Source organism: Cebidichthys violaceus, unplaced genomic scaffold, assembly GCF_023349555.1.
Source record: "Cebidichthys violaceus isolate CVI_PGR_0920_01 unplaced genomic scaffold, fCebVio1.0.p SCAF_12, whole genome shotgun sequence".
NCBI lineage: Eukaryota > Metazoa > Chordata > Actinopteri > Perciformes > Stichaeidae > Cebidichthys > Cebidichthys violaceus.
This window is the reverse complement of record NW_027176285.1, coordinates 9,635,520-9,655,526: the sequence shown is the minus strand read 5'-3', so window position 1 is coordinate 9,655,526 and position 20,007 is coordinate 9,635,520. Positions and strand designations below refer to the sequence as shown.

Genomic DNA, 20,007 nt, shown 5'->3' with positions numbered 1-20,007 from the left:
TATAATGTGGCATGCAGTCCACAAGGTCTGTGTGTGAAAGGGCTTTCACAAAGAAAGTAACATGCAACTAAGAATGAAACCAATTCGAAGACGAGGCGCTGTTTCAATCTCACTTTTTTTCTAACATGCTACCCCCGGATCTGCAAATGCAGAGCTGTGAACAAAACCTCCATCTTCAGTTTCTCAGGCAAATGAAACTCATGTTGAAAAAATTATTTGTATTGTAGCCATAATGTATGCAAACTAAAATAATGTTTTTAACAATCTGTGAATTTGAGGTAGGATATTGACACTTGATATCAGTAGTGCTTTGAATCATCTTGTAAAGGTGTTTCTTACTTGTTTGTCGACAGTTTATTTAGTATTCCACTTCAATAAAGTTGAAGAACATGAGAGACCGATTAGAGAAAAAAACTCAAAACTGGATCCTATATTTCCCATAATGGAAGGAATAGCGTCTGTTCATTAGACCCTCCTTGTCTGGCAAGTGCACACATATTCAAACTCCACGGCCAAGTTTGGAACACAGGATTTCTGTTAAGTCACTTTAATATATAAATAACAGCGCGTCAACATTCGTGCAACAGCAATACAGGAACATACAAAATACACCAAAAACTAGGTTAACATACACCCTCCGACCCCACTTTAGAGGTTTCACACAGTTGATGTGGTTGTTATTTTCAAAGGCGACAGTTTCTATTTCTGAACTGGGTTGTTACGGAACGTCTCATCACTCTGTAGCAGACGGCATCGGAAAGTTTTACAGAACAACACAAACTGCCTTTGACACCCACAGGGGAAATATTCATATGTGACTATTTGGGGAAAATCATCAGATAAAGGGATAATCTTGTTCTTGGGATATTTTTTTAACTTAAGCCCATTTGTGATGCTTCTCCTCACCTGAGGACATTAGCAATGTAGTTTAGATATATCATCTATACGACAACCTTAATGGAAACGGTGTTAATGCAGTTTATGCTGCCGGCTATATGTAAGATGAATCAAAGGCGAGGTGCTCTGTAGTTCAAAAGTGGATATATTTTCTATAGTTAGCGGTTTCAGGCAATCTAATTATTATTTTCATTACAGATTAATCTACTTATTCTTTTTTGTATAAACAATGACAATTAACATAATTCCCTTTAAGCCCAAGGTAAATATGATATTATAATAGGTAACCAATAGTATTAAAATCCCCAAAGATTCACACGTCACACTTATAAATGCATATAAAAAACAAAAGGAATAAATGTCAAATTAATTTACTTAGTACTATAGTCATACACATCAAAGTGTATGACTGTGTATACAAGTGTATTCATATTCTATAGTAAAGCACTTGCATAAAGTGGAAATAAAATCATCAATTACATTTTTGGCTTAATCCTAAAAAAATATCCATAGATTATGATTTAAGCATGTTATATGATTATATAGTGAATATAATATAGGGTGAATATTAGTTAATGATTTCTAGTAACTAGTAGCACTAGCAGGGATTTGCGCTAAATATGAAGGTATAAGTGTGTTGTTTTTTTTACAATTTTAACCTGCTATAAATGTTTTATTAAAACCATCCAGAATTCATTGGTGCCCTTCTGATGAGCAGTGATATCTGATATCTGTGAGCGGAGGTGCCTGTGCAGAAGTATCCGCTGACGTACAACCAGACTACAGAGAAGCTTCCTTCCTCAGGTTGCAAGACACCTCAACTCATCCTCCGTACTTCGCCATAAACAAAATTGTTTATTTTTTCCTTTTGTAGCATAAAGGAATTCCAACTTTATTTTCGTTGAATGACAATAAATGAACCTTAAACCTATTACTTGGAGTACGGAGTATTGTAATTATTGTAATATAGTATATACTATATACAAAGTATTTGATACAAATATTTGTTATGTGATTTGGTTTTAAGTTCTCAGCTTTCATTCTAGTGCCGACAGGGTCACATTAAGATGATAGATGATAGCGGACCTCTTTAATTGTGAAAGAGATATTTAACTCAGCAGCTCTTAAAGTGGCAATCCTTAACATTTCACTTTTGGTTTATTTAGAAAATCTATTTGAGTGAAAACAATGGCATTGTGCTCAGAGTTCAGCAGCCGGGATTTTTTAGGCTGCTTCCAAAGTTTCATACTAACTTAATATTTTTCAGAATTGTGTTCCAACAGTTCCATTTTTTTTGTTTTTCCACAGTAATGTCGTTAAAAACAGCCACTTTGTAATACTGCAAATATCTATAAGATTGCCACTTTAATGTTACTAAAACTCAAAGCTCTGACGGTTTTAAGCACTTCACCTTAACTCCTGCTGACAGCGTTATACTTAAATACTGTTTATGTCATCCAAGTACTGAGTTAACTAAGTTACTTAACTTAACAAGACATTGACAGAAATAGCTAAACTTCCATAAACGACACAGCAGTGCATCTGTCAGTTGGCTAAAGACGGATGTCTATAAACATTAGATATACCTTATGCACTCGTCATAATGTGACAATTGATGACATTCTTAATGTATAGTTAAGATATGATAGTATTAAAGTCATATAATACATAATTAATTATTATAAATATTATAGATATATATAGATATATATTTAGATTTCCTTTTTGCCTTGGTGTAGCTTCCACAGACTACACCTTACAAGCCTGTGAGGTCTACAATAGCTTTGATGAAAATGGTATCATCTCTCAGATAGGGGCTTTTGCCAGCCAGTTTAGCCAGAGGACAGAAGAGCGGGCAGCCACTGGCGATGTTCATCTCACTGATCGGCCGCTGAAAGGAGGTGGAGGTGACATCAGGGCGAAAAGCATCGATAATGTGCTCCCTGTTGTTCTGATCCAAGAGCATTAGAGTCACCTGGGGGAAAGAGAAGGAGCTTGTTTTGAGCCATTTGTTGCGGCATTTGTGGATGAAAATGGGTAGAAAGAGCGTTTTTTAAAGTTTTGCTACCTTCTGGCTGAACGGCCATTTGAGCAGAGCGTCACACTTTCCCCTCATGACGACAAAGAACAGCGACAGGTGTGTTCCTCGACCCGTCCCATCGCCGTTCAAATACAGCCTCAGACACATCTTGTAGCCGTATTTGCTGGAGTAAAACGCTGTGAGGAGAAAAGAATCCACAATGTAAACAAGAGCTTAAAAACAGCATCATGTGAGAATAAGCGTGACATGTTCACTCCCTGAAGAGCAACAAGGGTGGAGTGAAGTGAAATTCCCCTCGCCTACATGCCAACACATCATACAAGCCACATGATCTCAGCTCACTCAAACTCAAAAATAACCTTTCAGCTGACACCACATGTACAGAAGACCTTTGAAACGGATGGGCGGTGATTACGTCTTTCATTCATTACCTGGTGAGAACATTGCAGGTGTTCGACCGGCCACAGCGTCTTGCCTGCGGCGTGAGAACTCAGAGATTTTCCACACAAATATCCCGTCGTAGGTGCAGAACTGCAGTTCTCTCAACAGCTGTTCCGTTTCTGACAGCTGCAAGTCTCTCATGGAGATCGTCCGCTCTAGCTGACGCACTTTATTGGAGAGGTTTTCTATTTTTTCCTGGTCTAATCGGTGCTGATGTGAGAAAGCCTCCAACGTAACCGAGTTGCGCTCCACCTCCCGGTTCAAGACACACACAATGTTTTCTAAAGCTTTCACCTGTCAAAAAACAACAACAAATACATTTAGATCCTCATTCAAAACCTATAAATGTAAACATGAGCAGTCAACAAAGAGCATTAAATCCATTGAGACTCGCCTTTTTCTCCACATCCACAGACTGCACGGAGGCTGCAGCTCCGGGGCCCATAGTGACTCCCTCCTCAGGAGCCCTGTACAGGCCCAGACCAGAGTCCTCCTGCCACTCTCCTTGACCAGAAGCATCGGCACGCGTCCGAGACACGGACAGCACCATGGGCAGCAGCAGACGCAAGTGCTCCATGGTGCTGCTGTGCTCATGGTCGCCGAGCTTCCCGTTCTCTATCTGAAAAACACAACAGAGCTCATTTAGCCTTCTATCGTGATTAAAACACAACTGAACTGTAAAACTGCAGTTGGTTTTTAATGTAAATGCACAACACGAACAAACATTTTTCATAGGGCTCTCCCTGTTTGAAAGCTTAACTTTATATATTAACAATTACAACATGAACTATTTAAGATTAAATAAGCAACAATAAACATTTAAGTTCAGGAAACATTATTGAATTAATATTGATTAAGGGTTTAACAGTTAAAACCCCATGTAATCTGCTTCATCAACTAAATAAAAGTGAACACCAGGGGGCATTTAGCTTAGCATAAAGACTGGAGGCAGATGGAGATAGCTAGCCTGACTCTAATGACAACTTCTGGTTATGTATCGGACTCTTTCCATTTTAGAAGATTTGGTTACCCTTGCACAGAGTCATGCTAGCTGTTAGCCCCCGATTCCTTTCTTTATGCTAAGCTAAGCGTCTCCTGGATGTAGCTTAATATTAACTTTGCAGATGTATAAATCATCTCATCTAACTCTTGGTCATAAAGTGAATCCGCACGTTTCCCAAAATGTCAAACTTCCATTAAAACACCTTGAAAACAAGCCAACCTCCAAAAAAAAAAAAAAAATATTTGCATCTATGTTTTTATGGACCTGCTTCAATAAAAAGTAAAGAAAATAATAAAATATGAACACTATATTTGATTAGATCATTGTACATACCACATATTTACAGCCTACGTCACTGAATGGACAGGCACTCTTTGACTTGGCACAGGATTTGCTGTGGTCATTGAACTGAAGGTAAAAAAAGAAAAAAGGTTAAGAGTCAGTGGACTGACTCCAAACACTGCATCAACTTGAAACAGAAAAGTGAAAGTGAAGAACAGGATTATTAGTCAGAAAGAAACTGGTGGTCATAAAGGGAATTCTAAATCTGCATTTCTTCAAAACTCCATTAAAAAGACTTTCCCTGTTGTGGAATTCACGTGCATCTAGTTTCATGCTACATTTACTGTAACTTCTATTGTTTGTGTGTTCATGTATTTTGGACAGGTGTTGCATGTTAGCTTGAGCTATGAATGCTCTCTGTAGCGTTAGTCCATTCAGTGAATATTCTATGCTACAGTAAAAAGAAGCTAGCTGTCACTTTATAATTATTTTACAAGCATAACATCTCAGAGCCTTTGGTCAGAAAGTTGTCAAGCATTACCATACAGAGTAATGAATACTGAGAGTACTTTGAGGAGCAGCTCAAACCTTTTCTCTTGGGACCTTCTTCTTGCCACAGTCCTTGCATTGTAAAGGAAACTTCAAACAGATCTCATCATGAGCCTAAAACACACCATGCAGGAGCAAGAGAATATTACTTTGTGTCCATTTCAACAAACGACAACTGCTTCACACTCGATAATCTCCAGCTCTCACCTTGATTTCTTTAAAGTTGAAAGTCATTTTGCAGTATTTACAGTTGAGCGTTCTCGCTTCACATTCCCTCTCATTATGTCTCTCCTTCTCCGTACGAAGGATGGAGGTTTGGCAGGCCTCGCACTGAATCCTTTCAAACTCACAGCGGCCTTCATGCTGAGCCTAAAGATGGAGGACAGATATATTATGACTACATTCTTACTGCCAGCACGTGTCTGGTATTCATTGTTTTATACAAAGGATATCAGTTGGTGTTACAGCGTCCTTGCGTGCATAAGGTGTAATTCACACTGCAGATGAGCAAACACACCATAAAAGCTTTTATCTAAAGATGGTACACCCCACTCAATCATCATTGTTGTAATGAATGATCTGAACAAATGTAACTGCCAGTCACGCCTGCACATGTGTGGAACAAGATGTTCCGACAGTTGAAATGTGGAAAAACAATAACACTTATCGGGTTCATCTCCAGTGTCTAAAAAGCACATGAAGGGGAACACCACAGTGCACTGACTCACAAAAGTGATCACAAGTAACTATAATTAAGTAGTTATTGGTGTAGTTATGTTTTTTCTTGTAATTAAATTAAATTAATCTACTTAAGTATACTGTGTAAATGCTTAAGTGTTTGTACTTTTGCTCTGAACTCAGTAGACCTTCATCCTTCGTGTTAACATATGCGCTCAAATGTATCTAGCTGTTGGGTAATGTAAATATTATATTCTTATGAGTATTTCATGTTCTTATAAGTTGTGTAACTTGTTGTGAAACAAGCCATCATAAGCTTGAATCATGAGACTTGTGATCCATGCAGCTGACTGCCTGCCTGCCTGCCTGCCTGCCTGCCTGCCACACACACACACACACACACACACACACACACACACACACACACACACACACACACACACACACACACACACACACACACACACACACTTCTTCTCTGTTGGATAACAAGTACTTATTGTATGTTCACATGTTCTATGCCTTAAGGATGAAACGTATATATCTGTGTGTCTGTTGTTACACAAATAAAGCACCTCTCATACTTTAACTACCACGGCCTGAAACAGGATGTTCCAGTACACAGCCCCCCCCCCCGATCACTCTTTATATAACTCTGTGTGACTTTGACTCTGCAGCGCACACTTCCACAGACTCTTTGTGACTCTGTAGAACTGTGCCTCTTCTTGCAAGAATAAATACTTTTAAAGACAAGTTCTGTTTGACGATATTCTATATTTCAGCTTAAAAAGACTCAACAGCGGGGAAAATCATTTCCCACGACACACCATGTTTGTTCAAACACAAACATAAGAGTTTTTTCGTCAACATCTTGAAACAGAACCAACAGAAGATGACGAAATGAAAGTTACAAAAAAAACAGAAGCGCAACAATAAAAAAGCGAAGTGTGAAAACACATTACTTGGAAAAAACGGGGTTTTGAAAGTGTTTCACAAGCTAAAATCGTTTTGACACCAAACGGTCGGCCCGGTGGGTGGAGTTTATCGAAAAGGAAGTGATTCTCTTTTATTATTACCATCAACAGCTCGCTGGAGCCACAGAGCACACCACAGGTAGGCTAGCCTGTTTTTCGCTTTGACTACTCACTTTTCAGACATGCTACACTGGAAAATCTCAAACCGAATAACCAAACCAAATATGAATCATCTTTAATGGCTTTCCAGTCCAACCCGTGTCCCTACCGCACCACTCTGACACCACGTTTAGTCTATATTTCCAGCGACTTTTGGGTGTGTACGGCTAGCTAACGACAGCGACTGACTAAGACGGCCGCCCACAAATTTAGGCAGCATAGTAATCATTCCTCGAGAACTGAAGTCAAATTATTGCACACTTTGACCATGTGGTCGATAGAAGGGAGCACGTGTTTCTTTACAAGCTAACCAGTCTGAGACACATTTGCAAATCGTGCAAAAATAATCTCCAGCGTCAGCTTAGTGCTCTCTTTTTAAACATTCCCTGCCATCACATCACACAAAGTCTGATCTAGATTGGGTAACACAGTACAGATAAGGAAAACAACAAACAGACAGCACTACAAACATCCTTTACACAGAACAAGCATCAGCAAGTCAACTCTTTACTCAACAAACTAACTCGCCATGCAGTAGAAACAAAAACACAAAGAGACACTGACTCAAACACAAGGGAACCTGTGACTCAGATGGGGCTTTCTGTAATTATATATACCACAGTCTGCTGAATGTGGTCCATTGTTTGAACGAGTTCCTGTTATATATATATATAAATGACAGGGAGGATAAATTGAGTAGTTCCCTTGTGAACTGGTGCAACTTTAAACCTAGTTTCATGACCATATATAATGGTTAACGTATCAGCAGTCTAGCAGCAGCTGAATGCCCTTTCTTATCCTGGTACTTTCCCACTGAGTTATTGTTGTTATCTGAGCCGGTAACGATGGGGACTTTCCAGGCTGCATGTTCAGTTTCACTTCCTGTTTCTCCAGCATTGCTGCAGTACATGCAATACACCCACATTTTTACATGAAACGTTAACCCAAGGCTGCGGGGGAACACAATGTGACCCTGACCCGAGAATGCGTAGTAAGTGTCAGGGTAAACTCGGAGGCTGATGCTGGTTGAGAAACATTCTAAAGAATACAGGCAGTACGGGTTTGGGTGGAATAAACCGACCCTTGTACACGGTTACGCTGAGATAGGCGGGGAAAATCACTCAAAGCAGAAGGCAGCACGCACATCCACAGTAATATAATACTTCACCTCATACTCTTTTATTGAGCCGGTCCAATCACAGCCCTGGTTCAAACACCTGGCCGGCAGACTTGCTATTTCCCGACCGGCTGCATTGTCAGGAAATGCCTGGTGGGAGAACAAAGAACAGAGGGAGGTGAACTCATAAAGCAATAATAACAGCCAACAGACATAAAAGATTGCATTGTGTGCTGAAGGAAACTCCCATTGGACTGTAGTCATATTTCTATGGTTTGAATCAGATTGGGAGTGAGGAATACTATACAGATTACTAAGAAGATGTCTCAGAAAACAACAATGTTGGCTGATAAATGACGTAGTTCATAACTTACCTCATTACTATTGAGAATGGAAATAGGTTCCTCATATATCTCTTCTTGGCGGCAGGCTTCACAAGGCTTTGGCCCACAACTGACAAACAAAACAGGTTTGTGACTTTACTGAAAAAAACAACTGGATGGTTCTAGAAACCAGCAACAAATTTCCTGCTGATTCATTACGGCAACAACTGCTGACCAAGCATGGCTCACAGCTCAATTAGCTGACTCATTCAATTAAAAGTACAACAGCAGTGAAAGAAGCATGCAGCGCTGTACGAATAATGCAACTCGCAACCTTTAATGAGGTGTGGGAAATTCATGAAAAAATACATGAATAACACACAAAACAAAAAGTACATGTGAATTTCATTATCACATGATGAATTCTCATGTAGAGGCAGACGTGGTTTTCAAACAGCTTATATGATATCGCCTCAATTTCCCCATGTGGTTTGGTATAAGGGTTAAAATTTTGTACATCACATGACATGACATTAAAGAGCTTTTTGATGTGTGAATGTTGGAAGATTAGCAAAATGAGACTCCAGCACATACATGTTATTAAGGTTCCCTTTAATATATGGTCTCATGTATAGTTGTTATAATGATTACATTTTCACCTTATGTATAATGATACTGTCAAAGTATCATTATACATAAGGTGAATGACCAATGTATTTGTCATAAAGTCACAATGCATGAGTCAGTGACAGGAGAAAGAAGTAGAAAAGAAATGGACACCTTTAGAATGAGTCAGCAGGGTCAGATCCTTGTGATTCACTGACTTCAGTACAAAGATTCCAGTCATGTGAGGGATGAGTCTGAACAAAGTAATTGATCTTGGGTGCAAATAAAATCCACAGAGGCGAGCAGAGATAAGAACACAGGATGTGCTGAAGCGTGTCCGGTAAGAAGGGAAGGATTAGGGGGGTAAGAGGTTTGCATGGCTGTAGGTGGTCTGAGGACCTCCGGTCTACCTGGTAAGCTGCTTGAAGCAGTGTACACAGAAGCGGTGGCCGCACTGAGCCTGGACGGGCTTCCTCAGGACCTGGAGACACTGCTGACATTTGTACTTATTCTCCATGGGCACCGACAGCACACTGAGGGGGATCCCTGGTAAAGAGTTGGCGCAGTCCAACGAGATTCGGGCCATTCTTCTCCATCAATCTGGTGCTATATCCTGTTGAATGAATACCACACATAACAGTTAAACACGGCACCTGAGCAATCACAATGTTTTGTGTTTTCTCTGACATACGTGGAATTACTGACGTGAAGTTACCCTTAATTACCTGCGGGACGTATCTGTAATACCAGTATGTCAGAGTTACACCTATTGGAAGGGTCAGCTCATGGGAAATTCAGTTGAACTGAAAACGCAATATGGGCAGCACCTAAGCCCTTAATCATAAGATTGTACAATGATATTAAAAGGCTGATTCATCATTGTGAAACCGTGTACATTTTGGCTGGCTGCATGTTTTACATGTCGAAGCCAAATGATTTGCATGCTGTAATAAATGGAAAGGTCATAATAAAATATATGCAAATATCACATGGTTTTGCATTAAGTCAAAAATCGTCAAATTGTTGAGGCTACAATGGAAATTGTCTGCAACAAAAATTTTGTGCACTATGGTCTGATGTCTTGCCCTTTCCAAAGTGCATTCCTTATCCATGAAGCAGATATGAGATGCGTGCAAAATCATTTGAGTTGTTGAGATACAGATCTTTCTGAGAACACCCTGGTTACAGATATGCTCGATGAGTTGCTCTAGAATGTAGAGCAGTGGTTTCGTAAAGACAAAACACTGACACCAAGAGAGATTTCCCAATAGCAAACATTTTTACTTAATAGTTCAGCATTACACAACACAGTTACAGAGATGCCAAAACAAAAAGCTGCCGGTCACAGCACCACCATGCGTTCAATCTGTCGATATGTTATTTCTGTCTCGTAACGACATCAATTTTAATACTTCCAATTTTGCAAACTGTTGCTAGAGGACAGTTGTGTTCAGCTATGAGTCAAGAACGCTACTTGTACATTTTTGCAAATACTTGTGGTTTGAAACATGTGCACTCAAAAGATAGATTGTATCACAAAGTTTTAACACAAGGCTAATAATTGTGCCTGTGCAGCATCTAGTAGTCACTATATGCTCTGACCACAATATATGCAGTACAACATAATGCAATGTAATGTAATGACCTTTACTTGTATGATATCTGTGCTTTGCATGAAGTAAAATCTTAAATGCAATAATTTATAGCCCCTTTGTTTATGATTGGAATATTCTTTCCTTTGGCACTACCAAGAACTACACTTTGTTAAATGTTCAACTGGTGTAAAGTCTCAAGAGTCTGCAAGTCTTCCTTCCAATAAAACAATATGTTACCTTTAGTATTGTTAAGTGCTTTGAGGAAGTGTTGCATCAAGTCTTTTATGGTAATAAAGCATTGTTACACTGACCTTTACTGGTAGAAAGTGGTTCTAGTTCAAATATCTACTCTGTTGTCTGTTGCACTATGGACTACCACAGTAATCAGTATTGAGCAACGCTAAACATTGGCACAGCAACCAGACTTTCCAGCTCTTTGTCACGCTCTGTCAAAAAGGTCATGAGCTGCTACAGGCGTGGAAGCTCGCTTGGCTAGTGATGCGTTATAAGCCTTAACCGTATCAACTGTAAGAACAATAGAATGGCAATGATTCCTACTCAAACACAATGCAAGGATTGTTCATCAGATTAAGCTGGAAGTACCATTGCCAGGGACTGAACCAATTTCCTGCAGTGCTCTATGAATGTTTAATCTGTTCATAGTATATGATTCATCATTGACAAATAATGAGCGGGGAAATAAGTGCGGTGTGGTTTCCACATAATCCAGAAGATGTCACCATACTGACATTTTCCAACACACCCACAGCTGGGCATTTTTTTCCCGTCACAGTGACTAATGGATGATGTAATACACATAGGTGCATGCAAGCACAGTGTGCTACATAACATATAGTTAATTCAAGTGTCTCAGGAAACTCTACAAAGAATATGAGCAAACTGCAGCTTTGCATGCCACAACATGAAAATACGACCGTTGAAATATTTCTGGTTGGCTTTAAGGTTGTATGATAATATGTAGTCGATCTGGTTTGAATGTATGAAACCAAATAGCTTTGAGCAGTGTTGTCGCACCCTGTTCATTTGCTTGAGTCATTGAATGTTTTAAAAGAACAATTCAGTCACCCTAAAATTTAATATAGGTGTGAGTCAAAATGCCACAAATGTTTGTACAAAATTATACAACAGGAAGTTTTCCTAGAATGGGAAAAGGGTAACAAGGCTATCTGTTCATATTTCTATATTTGCTAAATGTCCAACCAACATAGGATTGTTTGGTTACAAAAGACACTATTTATCCTGGGGAAACATTAATTTCAACTTTCATTTAAGCCCTTTCCCAGACAGGAAATTTCCTAAAAAGTATGCCTGAGGAAGTGAGATTATAAGTGTCTCTGGGATCAAAACTACGCAGCTATGCAGATGACACACAATTCTACTTTTCTATTGAGCCAACTAAACCAGATGACCTATTGTCTCAATAAAGTCTTCAATTCACGTTTCAACCAAGTTAATATGAGTTTATATGTCAACATATATAATACTTGAAATGAATCTTCAGTCCCATGCATTACATGGTGAAAAAACAATATTGGTTATGTTACAGTGGATATTGATTTGTAAGCATTTATTTGTCTTCTTCCACCCTGTAGATTGCATCGTGTCAACCTCAAGAAGAAGACTGTTTAAAGCGAGAAGGCATATACTTCCCTTCTCAGAAAAACCCTGATGCTGCTCATCACTGGAAAGCCACAGGCGTTTTACTGGCATCATACTCTCAATGCATATCACATCACCACATCCAGTACAAGATATCTGTCACTATTGCAACATGCAGTAGTAAAACTGTGTTGTAAGTTGAATGAGTTCAAACATCTCCAGCTGGAACAGGAAGCTGAAATGATTGGATAACTCAAAGTGAACAATGATCCAAACCTTATGAAGGGCATGAATACACCCAGGCTCTCTTAAGTTTATGTATCCATTAAAACTTTAAGATCACAGCAAATACAAACAAAGTGAAAACAATTCAATCAAGTGTGAAGAAACCCTAAAATCAAGCATAATGAACAAAACATATGCTTATTTCCTTTGCAAAAGACTAACAAAAAGACCAGAATCTTTGTACACTGTGGCTGAAAAAGACAGAAACAAGAAGTGAAGTAACATGACAACCAAACAATGAAGGATGGACTGTATATCTGGCCTTTAAGTTACACTTGCTGAAAGTTTCTGAAAGAAATAACACCAATAGCTGCATTCTTTATCAAAACAACGCCTTCAGTCTCAACAGCCATTACTTTTTGTCACAAACAACTGCTCCTCGTTGCTTTGTACAGCTAGCAGCAGCTATTTGAAGCCTGCACAACAGCCTCTACTCTGCCTTCTCCCTGTGAGCTCGCCCTTCCCTGATCGCCATGTTCTTGCAGAAACTGTGAATCTGTAAAACCTCTTTGTAATACTGCACAGAAAACGAATATCTACTCACCAAGTTAAGAAAGTCTTGCCCTATAACGTCGTAGTCGCTCACAGTCCAACCTTAGTAATATAAGCTAAGTTACACCCACATACCACGTGACACGATAGTCACCCAGGGACATTATAAATTACGCACACAAGCTATCTGAGACATGATCTCGTGAGTAGTTAGATTTGGACTTCACGCTATATGTGTATTACTTCCTTTTGTATTTGTGTCTTTGACTAAAACCAACAATGATATAGCTAAACGCTAACTTACACTTCACTTATTGGTTCGTATGAGTGACGTTAGCTACAACTTACACAACTTTAGCTAGCTAGCTAAGTTAGGAGGTGTTTGGCGAATTATCTAACTCAATTGGCAAACTGCTACGTTATTCACCTGGAAAGCAGAAACACAGGTTTGTCTCGCTACCCTTGGCGTCTTCACCTCGTCTCTGCTGTTAGACAGAAAACGAAACTAATGTTTGTCCGCTATCGCACGTAGAAGCGCAGCTCACCCTTTAGCTGTGTTTACATTGCTACGTACGCTTACTTTCATACATGGCAGCTGGCGGAGACCGGGGGTCACTCTCTGCATCAGTGGATTCTGACACCGCCCCTTCATCAGGGCTGCCCGGGAGTTGAAAGTTAGTGGGGAATCAGAAGAGGCATGCGCATTAGCGTCCAAAATGTTGCAGTCCGTACTAGGTCGCATAAATCGGCTACACTACATTTTGATCTCCAAAGGTATGAGTTTCTACAGCTAGATAGGCATTTCTGTGTTATTTGAAAAAAATACCACTACTTTCTAACTATATCTTGGTAACTAGATGTAAGTTAACTGTTTTAATACAGAAATCCATGAATGTCGAGTTGGTTAAATCATTTACCAGAGTAGACAAACAAACGAGGCTACACACTCCTCAGCGTTGTGTCTATGTAGTGAGCTTGCATCAGCTAAATGTTACTTTAGAATATCGATTTTGTCCAAAATAAGTGAGTGAACATACTGATAGCTCGCTTATCCTAAGATTACTTCAGCGTCATGTAGTAAGGACTATGATTTTAGTCACTTTATCACATTCATGTTAACTGAGGAGAACTACATCATAAAAGATGCACTCACATTCAGGTTAGATTTTCCCCCAGATAATAAACACTCTTAATCTCAAACATGAGCACAATATGTGCTGTATCCTACAGCCTGCATTAGTAAACAATAAACTTAAGTCTTAAGTTTTTATTGTATGAGGACAACAAATATCAACTAGTGCATTATACCTTTGTCTTTTCCCAGCAGTGTAAATGTTTCTAACGCTGTTCCACATTGCTGCTCAAACAGTGTGTGTCCACCAGGTGCACAGTAGCAGCAGTGTGTGTGCAGACAGCTGCTATGATGGGCTGTATCCTGGACATATCCACACCACCCCCTTCCAGAAAGCCATGCTGGCTGTTGGGTCAGGTGTGGCTGCACTACAAGACCCCTACAGACATGGTGAGACTTCTTAGATTTGATTAAAAATGCCTTCCCATGTAGCGTCTGATAGCCAAGTAGTTAAGACGCATTCAAATCTAACTGCAACAGCCTGGTTTGACCTTTTATTTCTTCAATCAAATTAAGACGATCCTAAAAAAAACAACATAAAAAGCCTTCCCATGAACAGTAAAGTAAGGCGGTACAGCCCAGTCACATATGAAAAACAGTTTAGTCAAATATGGAGATGGCTCAGCTGAAAACCCCTAATGTTCCAAACTTTGGAAATTCATCACAAACCAATCGTACCCATTTGACTGATATAGTCTTATCAAAGAGTTCGGTACTTTTCTTTCTCTTGTATTGTAACTGAATACTTAAATGTATAATTCCAATTGTGTTTGCCTTCATTGGTAAATTACAAGATGAATACTTGGATGTCTCATCTTATTTAAAATTGTTCAGTACAATGAAACCGATTGTTGGGGACTATATTTAGGTTTCGGTTCTCACGTACTGTTTAAGTAGAGTTACTCATTCTCCATCATTTATTCTCAGGAGACCACTGTTCCACGCTTCTGAAAAGGTCTTGGAAACAGAAATGAGATTAAATACAAAGCGAGGCCATATGTCAGTGCAGTTACCCTGAAACTTTCATGGAGGAAGAGAGCACTAACACCGGTCATGTGACATTTAATTTAGGGGCTGCAGGTGTCTTTAAAGGGCTACACCTGACTTTTAGTCACCAGTATCAGTTAACCTTAAAAAGTGCTTGATCGTACCATTATTATAATGCATTTTCCCCTCCTGCCTGGTAAACAGCCAGGTCATTCAAACGCCACACCCACTATTTGTAATGCAGGCTTTTTGTTTGTCCTCCCTAAACACAAACCAAGATGATGCCAATGACATCAGACTTGACAGTTTCAGCCAGACATTCTGTCAGACTTAAAATCTCCTTAAAAGCCACAGAAGACAATGAACAGCTGTTTTCTCAGGCTGACTACTACTCCCACTGATGAGTAAACGGATTCTTATGTGTAGAATTTCTGTTGGCCCTTAAATCAAGTACATTTTAGCTACATTACACAGTTAACTTTAGGACAAACTGTATTATCAATCTCACATTTTATAATCTTTAAGTCAAAATATAAGTTATTCTGGGGCAATCAATTGTAGGTTTAGCAGCAACAAATCTCTATTGGCCATTTAATACCATAGAATTGCATGAAACTCTACAGACATGGTTGCAGTGCTCGGGGAGACGACGGGACACCTAGCGTTGATGAATATCAGGGACAAGATGAGAAACGACCCCGAAGGCTACACAATCCTTACGTGAGTCACTGTAACATCGCTCAGTAACACTCTGATTTAGGCACTTCTAAACAGAGTTTCTCTACCGTGAATCACATTGAGTTATGTCTTACTTGTTACTGACTGGGTATTGCAGAGAAAGGCCCAGGATCCGGCTGTCTACACTTGATCTGAAAGAGATGGCCTCTCTGCCTGACGGCTCTTTTGGAAGAGAATACCTTCGTTTTCTAGAGGAAAATGTGAGTGTTTGTGTTGAGACCGATTACATCAGGAAAAACACATTTCCTCAGAATTCCCTCCTTTTAGGTTTCTCTTTCGTCTTCACTCATGCATTCACTTTCCTGTTCTGTCAGCTTGTGACCCCCGACTCGAGGGCAGACGTGAAGTTTGTGGACGACGAGGAGCTGGCTTACGTCATGCAGAGATACAGAGAGGTCCATGACCTGCTGCACACTTTACTGGGCATGCCCACCAACATGCTGGGTGAGTCAGTGTTGAAGAAAAAGCTTACGGGACATCATCATTTGTTATCTGTTTGAAAGAAACAGAATAAACAGAACATTTTCCATAAAAGTGCAAACAAATATCATTTGACGTGTCAAGGGTGTCAACCTGACCCGGTCAGGAGGAGAAGGGCCTGACATGATGAGAGGATCAGATGTGTTTTGTATTGGTTACATCACAAAATGAAACTGAAAATGGTACCTAAGAATATTAAGTCATTACATTTCAGACCATCACTATCCTGCACAAATGTGGTATCTCCAATCATTTTTCAGTCATTTATAAAGCTTTCCCTTTATGTCTTATTCTGCCCCTTGTTGCTTCTTTCAGGTGAAGTGGCAGTGAAATGGTTTGAAGCTGCTCAGACTGGGCTTCCCATGTGTGCTCTTGGAGCTGTGTTGGGGCCTCTTCGGCTGAATGCAAGGTACAATAACCAGCATTTTTACTAGAGTTTAAACATTAAAAAGCATTACCCCAACTCTGACAACAACGCGGCCCGCTGAATGTTCTATCAAAGAGAAATGAACATGTAGTAAACATTCATGAGGTTTTTGTCCGGCTCTAGTGTGAAGTGTCACAAAGGGATAAGAGGAAACACTGTGTTGTACATCATTGTTACTGTTATGATGAACAAATGTCTTTACCTGTAAAGGTAAGTTCATTCTTCCTCATTCAATAACTGAACTTCCTTGTGCTTTTGGGGAACTGATTTATCAGAGATCCCTTCATTGTTCCATCATGCTGAACCTTTCCTCTCGTTTCACCTTCTTCTAGACGGTTACAGTCGCTGTTCACATCCTTGGGTCCTTGGGCTCTGCAGAATGGTCATCGCTCCCGCTGCGTCCTCACCATCTTCTACGAGAGACGATGGGCGCAAAGCATCGAAGACCTCCGAAAAGAGCTCAACATAGAGCCGCCTCCTGTCATCCTCACTGCTACCAACCGCAGAAACACCTGAGGAAGACAAAAAAGAAATGTGAGGAATGAGGAAATTTTACAATTGCCAAACTTAGGCGTGTCATCTTTAACTTGAAAATGTGAATCATTTGGAGTTAATTAATTTCAGCTGATCACATGTTTGGTTCAACAGGTCATGTTCAGTCGCCAACAGTTGCTAAGAAAGTGCGTATTTGTCTCAATTTTAAAAATGCGTTATGTCGTTATTTAATAACTACCTATATACTGGTGTGAGCTTTAAAAAGTAATATTGGTATTTATCTAATATAACTTTGATGCCAATATTTGGCAAGTAAAATTGGTATTTTTGTACCATTTTTCTAATTTATACCGCTGTCAAATTATTGACAATTGGCCTCATGTACACATGCAGCAGTACTAACATTTATGGTTGGGAAAGGAGCAAATGTCAGCATTAAAAAAAAAACCCACTCAGTGCAGCTGCATCTGTTATCTTATCGCATACTCAGTCATATTCTCCTTTACAGTAATAGTGACTTTCGCAGGAAGTGTGTACTGCTTGGCCGGTGTACGTATAAGAGATCAATCAGGTGGAAAATACCGCGTAATATTGTTCTCGTTAAAAGCATTGTCATAGTGAGGACCTTTTTTTTTTGTGTGCATAATGTGTTAAATCCACAGATCAGAAAACATGAAGAGAACCTATCCATTAAATGCTGTCACATCATACATTTAGTTTAGTGTCACCGTGCAAATTAATACCTCCCAATTTTGCTTTGGACACAATGCACACATTTAAGCCATGATTTTACATTGTGGATCAGACTGTTATGTTTGAACAGTTAACCCCAATAATGATGTTTCCCTCCAAATAAAGGATTAAAAAACACTCTGCATCTTTATTGTTGTCCCACAATTTTGTGTTAATTTATTTCTTCATTTAGGCCTGTTAAACTGCAAATTATATTTTAAATTCACATGATTCAGCGAGCCCTAAAGAGAGGCAATAAGTAAACCTAAAACACTAGATTCAAATTACAATGTTTCACCATATACATAGCACAGGAATCACAAGAAAGATCTGGAGTTGCTACATTCATGGAGATCCCCAACTTCCCCCAGCCAGAAACTATTCAAATCATTTTTCTCCTAAAACGAACATGACATTATTCTTAGACAGGACCTCAGTGCTATAAACAATACCTTATTTGGATTTAAATTACCACTGTAATGAGTCGGTGAGGTCACTACTTGGTCATAGTTTTTCCCTTTTCCTCAGTTTCGTCTCATTGCGTACTGCCCTTTCGGCACATAAGAGTTTCACATCTCTTCACATTTCTTAGGAAGGGGTTTTGTTGCTCTCATACTTCCTAAAACATAAGTGTATCCGATGTTAAAGCTAAATGCCGATTCTCTTTTGCAATGTTTAGATCCACAAACATCCATTCAACAGGTACCCTGTATGTGCTCAGTTTTCTGTGTTTTTGTCTGATTGTATTCAGCACCTGTAGCTGTCCGCAGTCCTGGAGAAACAGTTTCTGATCTGACAAAGCATCGTCGTGACTCATAGCGCTCACTGCTGCAGGGCTGGTTTGTGATGTTGGTGGTGAAGGGTTCATTTGACATTACTGCCCTCCAGTGGTTTCTTCTGAGAAGTAGCAGAGGCGTTCAGATCTGCTCTGCTTCATGTTATGACGTTGATTCCCAAATTGTCACTTTGTCGGATTTTGGACTTGCAAAACACAATTATATGATATACAAATATGATCTTCACATCACTGAGCTACTTTTTTTCCAATGATGTTTCTAATGGAAAGAGGAAACAACTGTCTTATAGAGGTTTACTAATGGTGGAATGGAACTCGGTGCTCACTGTACTTTGGGACACATTTGAAGTATTTCCATTTTACGTTAGTTTATAGTTCTGTTTACGTATACAGAAGTAAATATCGTACTTTTTACTCCACTACAATTATTTGACAGCTGTAGTTACTAGTTACTTTACAAATAAAGATTTTTGTACAAAAAAAAACAAAACAAGAAAATGTACAGGTACAGCTGAAACGATGATTGTCAGACAGTAACATTAAGTGCAACAATTTAACGCAAACATGACAAACATTTAATTATTGTAGTTTCTAAAAAGTGAAGATTTGCTTCTTTTCTGTTTAATTATTTCTATTTATTTTTTATTAACTGAGGTTTGGACAGTTGGTTGGTCAAAAAGCACTGTGAAGATGTAATTTTGGGTCTGGGTAATTGTGACGTCATTTCTCACTTATTTCTGAAATTGTACAACCCAAACGATCTATCGATTGGTAATGTATTGAGTAGATAAATCCAAAATAATTATTAGCTGCAGCCTGTCACAGCTTTCATGCTCAATGTCATGTTCAATGGATGTCTAGAGGAACTGACTTGATTCCAACGCGCTTCAGTAATATCCAAAATATATAAGCATCACTTACTTGGTGAGTTGGTTGATTGAAGGTTTGGGTTGCAGCAAGCGAGTTCGTAAATAAATCAATTTAGTTACGCTTGCAACAAAATAAAGATGCTATAGTTCAGTGCATGCATTCAAATTATTAAGTTCAACATAAAAAAACTATTTCTTGTCATACAGCTTGATATGAGCGGTAGACAAAAACAACTATTGATGATGTCCCCACGACACACCTGTGTGTTTAACTGATGATGGACGCGCA

At 39.3% G+C, this 20,007-nt stretch overlaps 2 protein-coding genes across 7 annotated transcripts; one reads left to right on the top strand and one right to left on the bottom strand.

Annotated features, from left to right (window-relative positions):
* Positions 1-517: 517 nt before the first annotated feature.
* traf2b (Tnf receptor-associated factor 2b) lies at positions 518-13,590 on the bottom strand. 2 transcript variants are annotated; one of them, XM_068706251.1, is made up of 11 exons: positions 13,490-13,590; positions 9,481-9,683; positions 8,516-8,594; positions 8,193-8,291; positions 5,421-5,582; positions 5,253-5,327; positions 4,716-4,790; positions 3,774-3,998; positions 3,370-3,673; positions 2,966-3,114; positions 518-2,872 (listed from the first exon to the last, which is right to left on the bottom strand). In XM_068706251.1, the coding sequence occupies exons 2-11, from the start codon at positions 9,654-9,656 to the stop codon at positions 2,654-2,656; spliced, it is 1,563 nt and encodes a 520-aa protein (XP_068562352.1). In that variant the 5' UTR covers positions 9,657-9,683; positions 13,490-13,590; the 3' UTR covers positions 518-2,653. The 2 variants fall into 2 exon arrangements, with proteins under 2 accessions (XP_068562352.1, XP_068562351.1); XM_068706250.1 differs by lacking the exon at positions 13,490-13,590 and adding an exon at positions 13,115-13,164.
* On the top strand, positions 13,217-18,191 carry coq4 (coenzyme Q4 homolog (S. cerevisiae)). Of its 5 annotated transcripts, XM_068706253.1 has the most exons (8): positions 13,222-13,508; positions 13,658-13,836; positions 14,432-14,584; positions 15,805-15,901; positions 16,017-16,119; positions 16,234-16,363; positions 16,715-16,808; positions 17,159-18,191. In XM_068706253.1, the coding sequence occupies exons 2-8, from the start codon at positions 13,779-13,781 to the stop codon at positions 17,340-17,342; spliced, it is 819 nt and encodes a 272-aa protein (XP_068562354.1). In that variant the 5' UTR covers positions 13,222-13,508; positions 13,658-13,778; the 3' UTR covers positions 17,343-18,191. The 5 variants fall into 5 exon arrangements, with proteins under 5 accessions (XP_068562356.1, XP_068562354.1, XP_068562353.1 ...); XM_068706255.1 differs by having other exon boundaries at positions 13,217-13,836; positions 15,817-15,901; XM_068706252.1 differs by having other exon boundaries at positions 13,222-13,836.
* The last annotated feature ends 1,816 nt before the right edge of the window (positions 18,192-20,007 follow it).

What these genes read in the sequence shown, in the direction of transcription:
- coq4 (XM_068706253.1), top strand. Translation starts at nt 13,779, where the DNA reads ATGTTGCAGTCCGTACTAGGTCGCATAAATCGGCTACACTACATTTTG. An exon ending in ACAAGACCCCTACAGACATG is followed by an intron (nt 14,585 to 15,804) that starts GTGAGACTTCTT and finishes GAAACTCTACAG; the next exon opens with ACATGGTTGCAGTGCTCGGG. An exon ending in GAAGGCTACACAATCCTTAC is followed by an intron (nt 15,902 to 16,016) that starts GTGAGTCACTGT and finishes TGGGTATTGCAG; the next exon opens with AGAAAGGCCCAGGATCCGGC.
- traf2b (XM_068706251.1), bottom strand. Translation starts at nt 9,656, where the DNA reads ATGGCCCGAATCTCGTTGGACTGCGCCAACTCTTTACCAGGGATCCCC. An exon ending in TGCTTCAAGCAGCTTACCAG is followed by an intron (nt 8,595 to 9,480) that starts GTAGACCGGAGG and finishes TTTGTTTGTCAG; the next exon opens with TTGTGGGCCAAAGCCTTGTG. An exon ending in CCATTCTCAATAGTAATGAG is followed by an intron (nt 8,292 to 8,515) that starts GTAAGTTATGAA and finishes TTCTCCCACCAG; the next exon opens with GCATTTCCTGACAATGCAGC.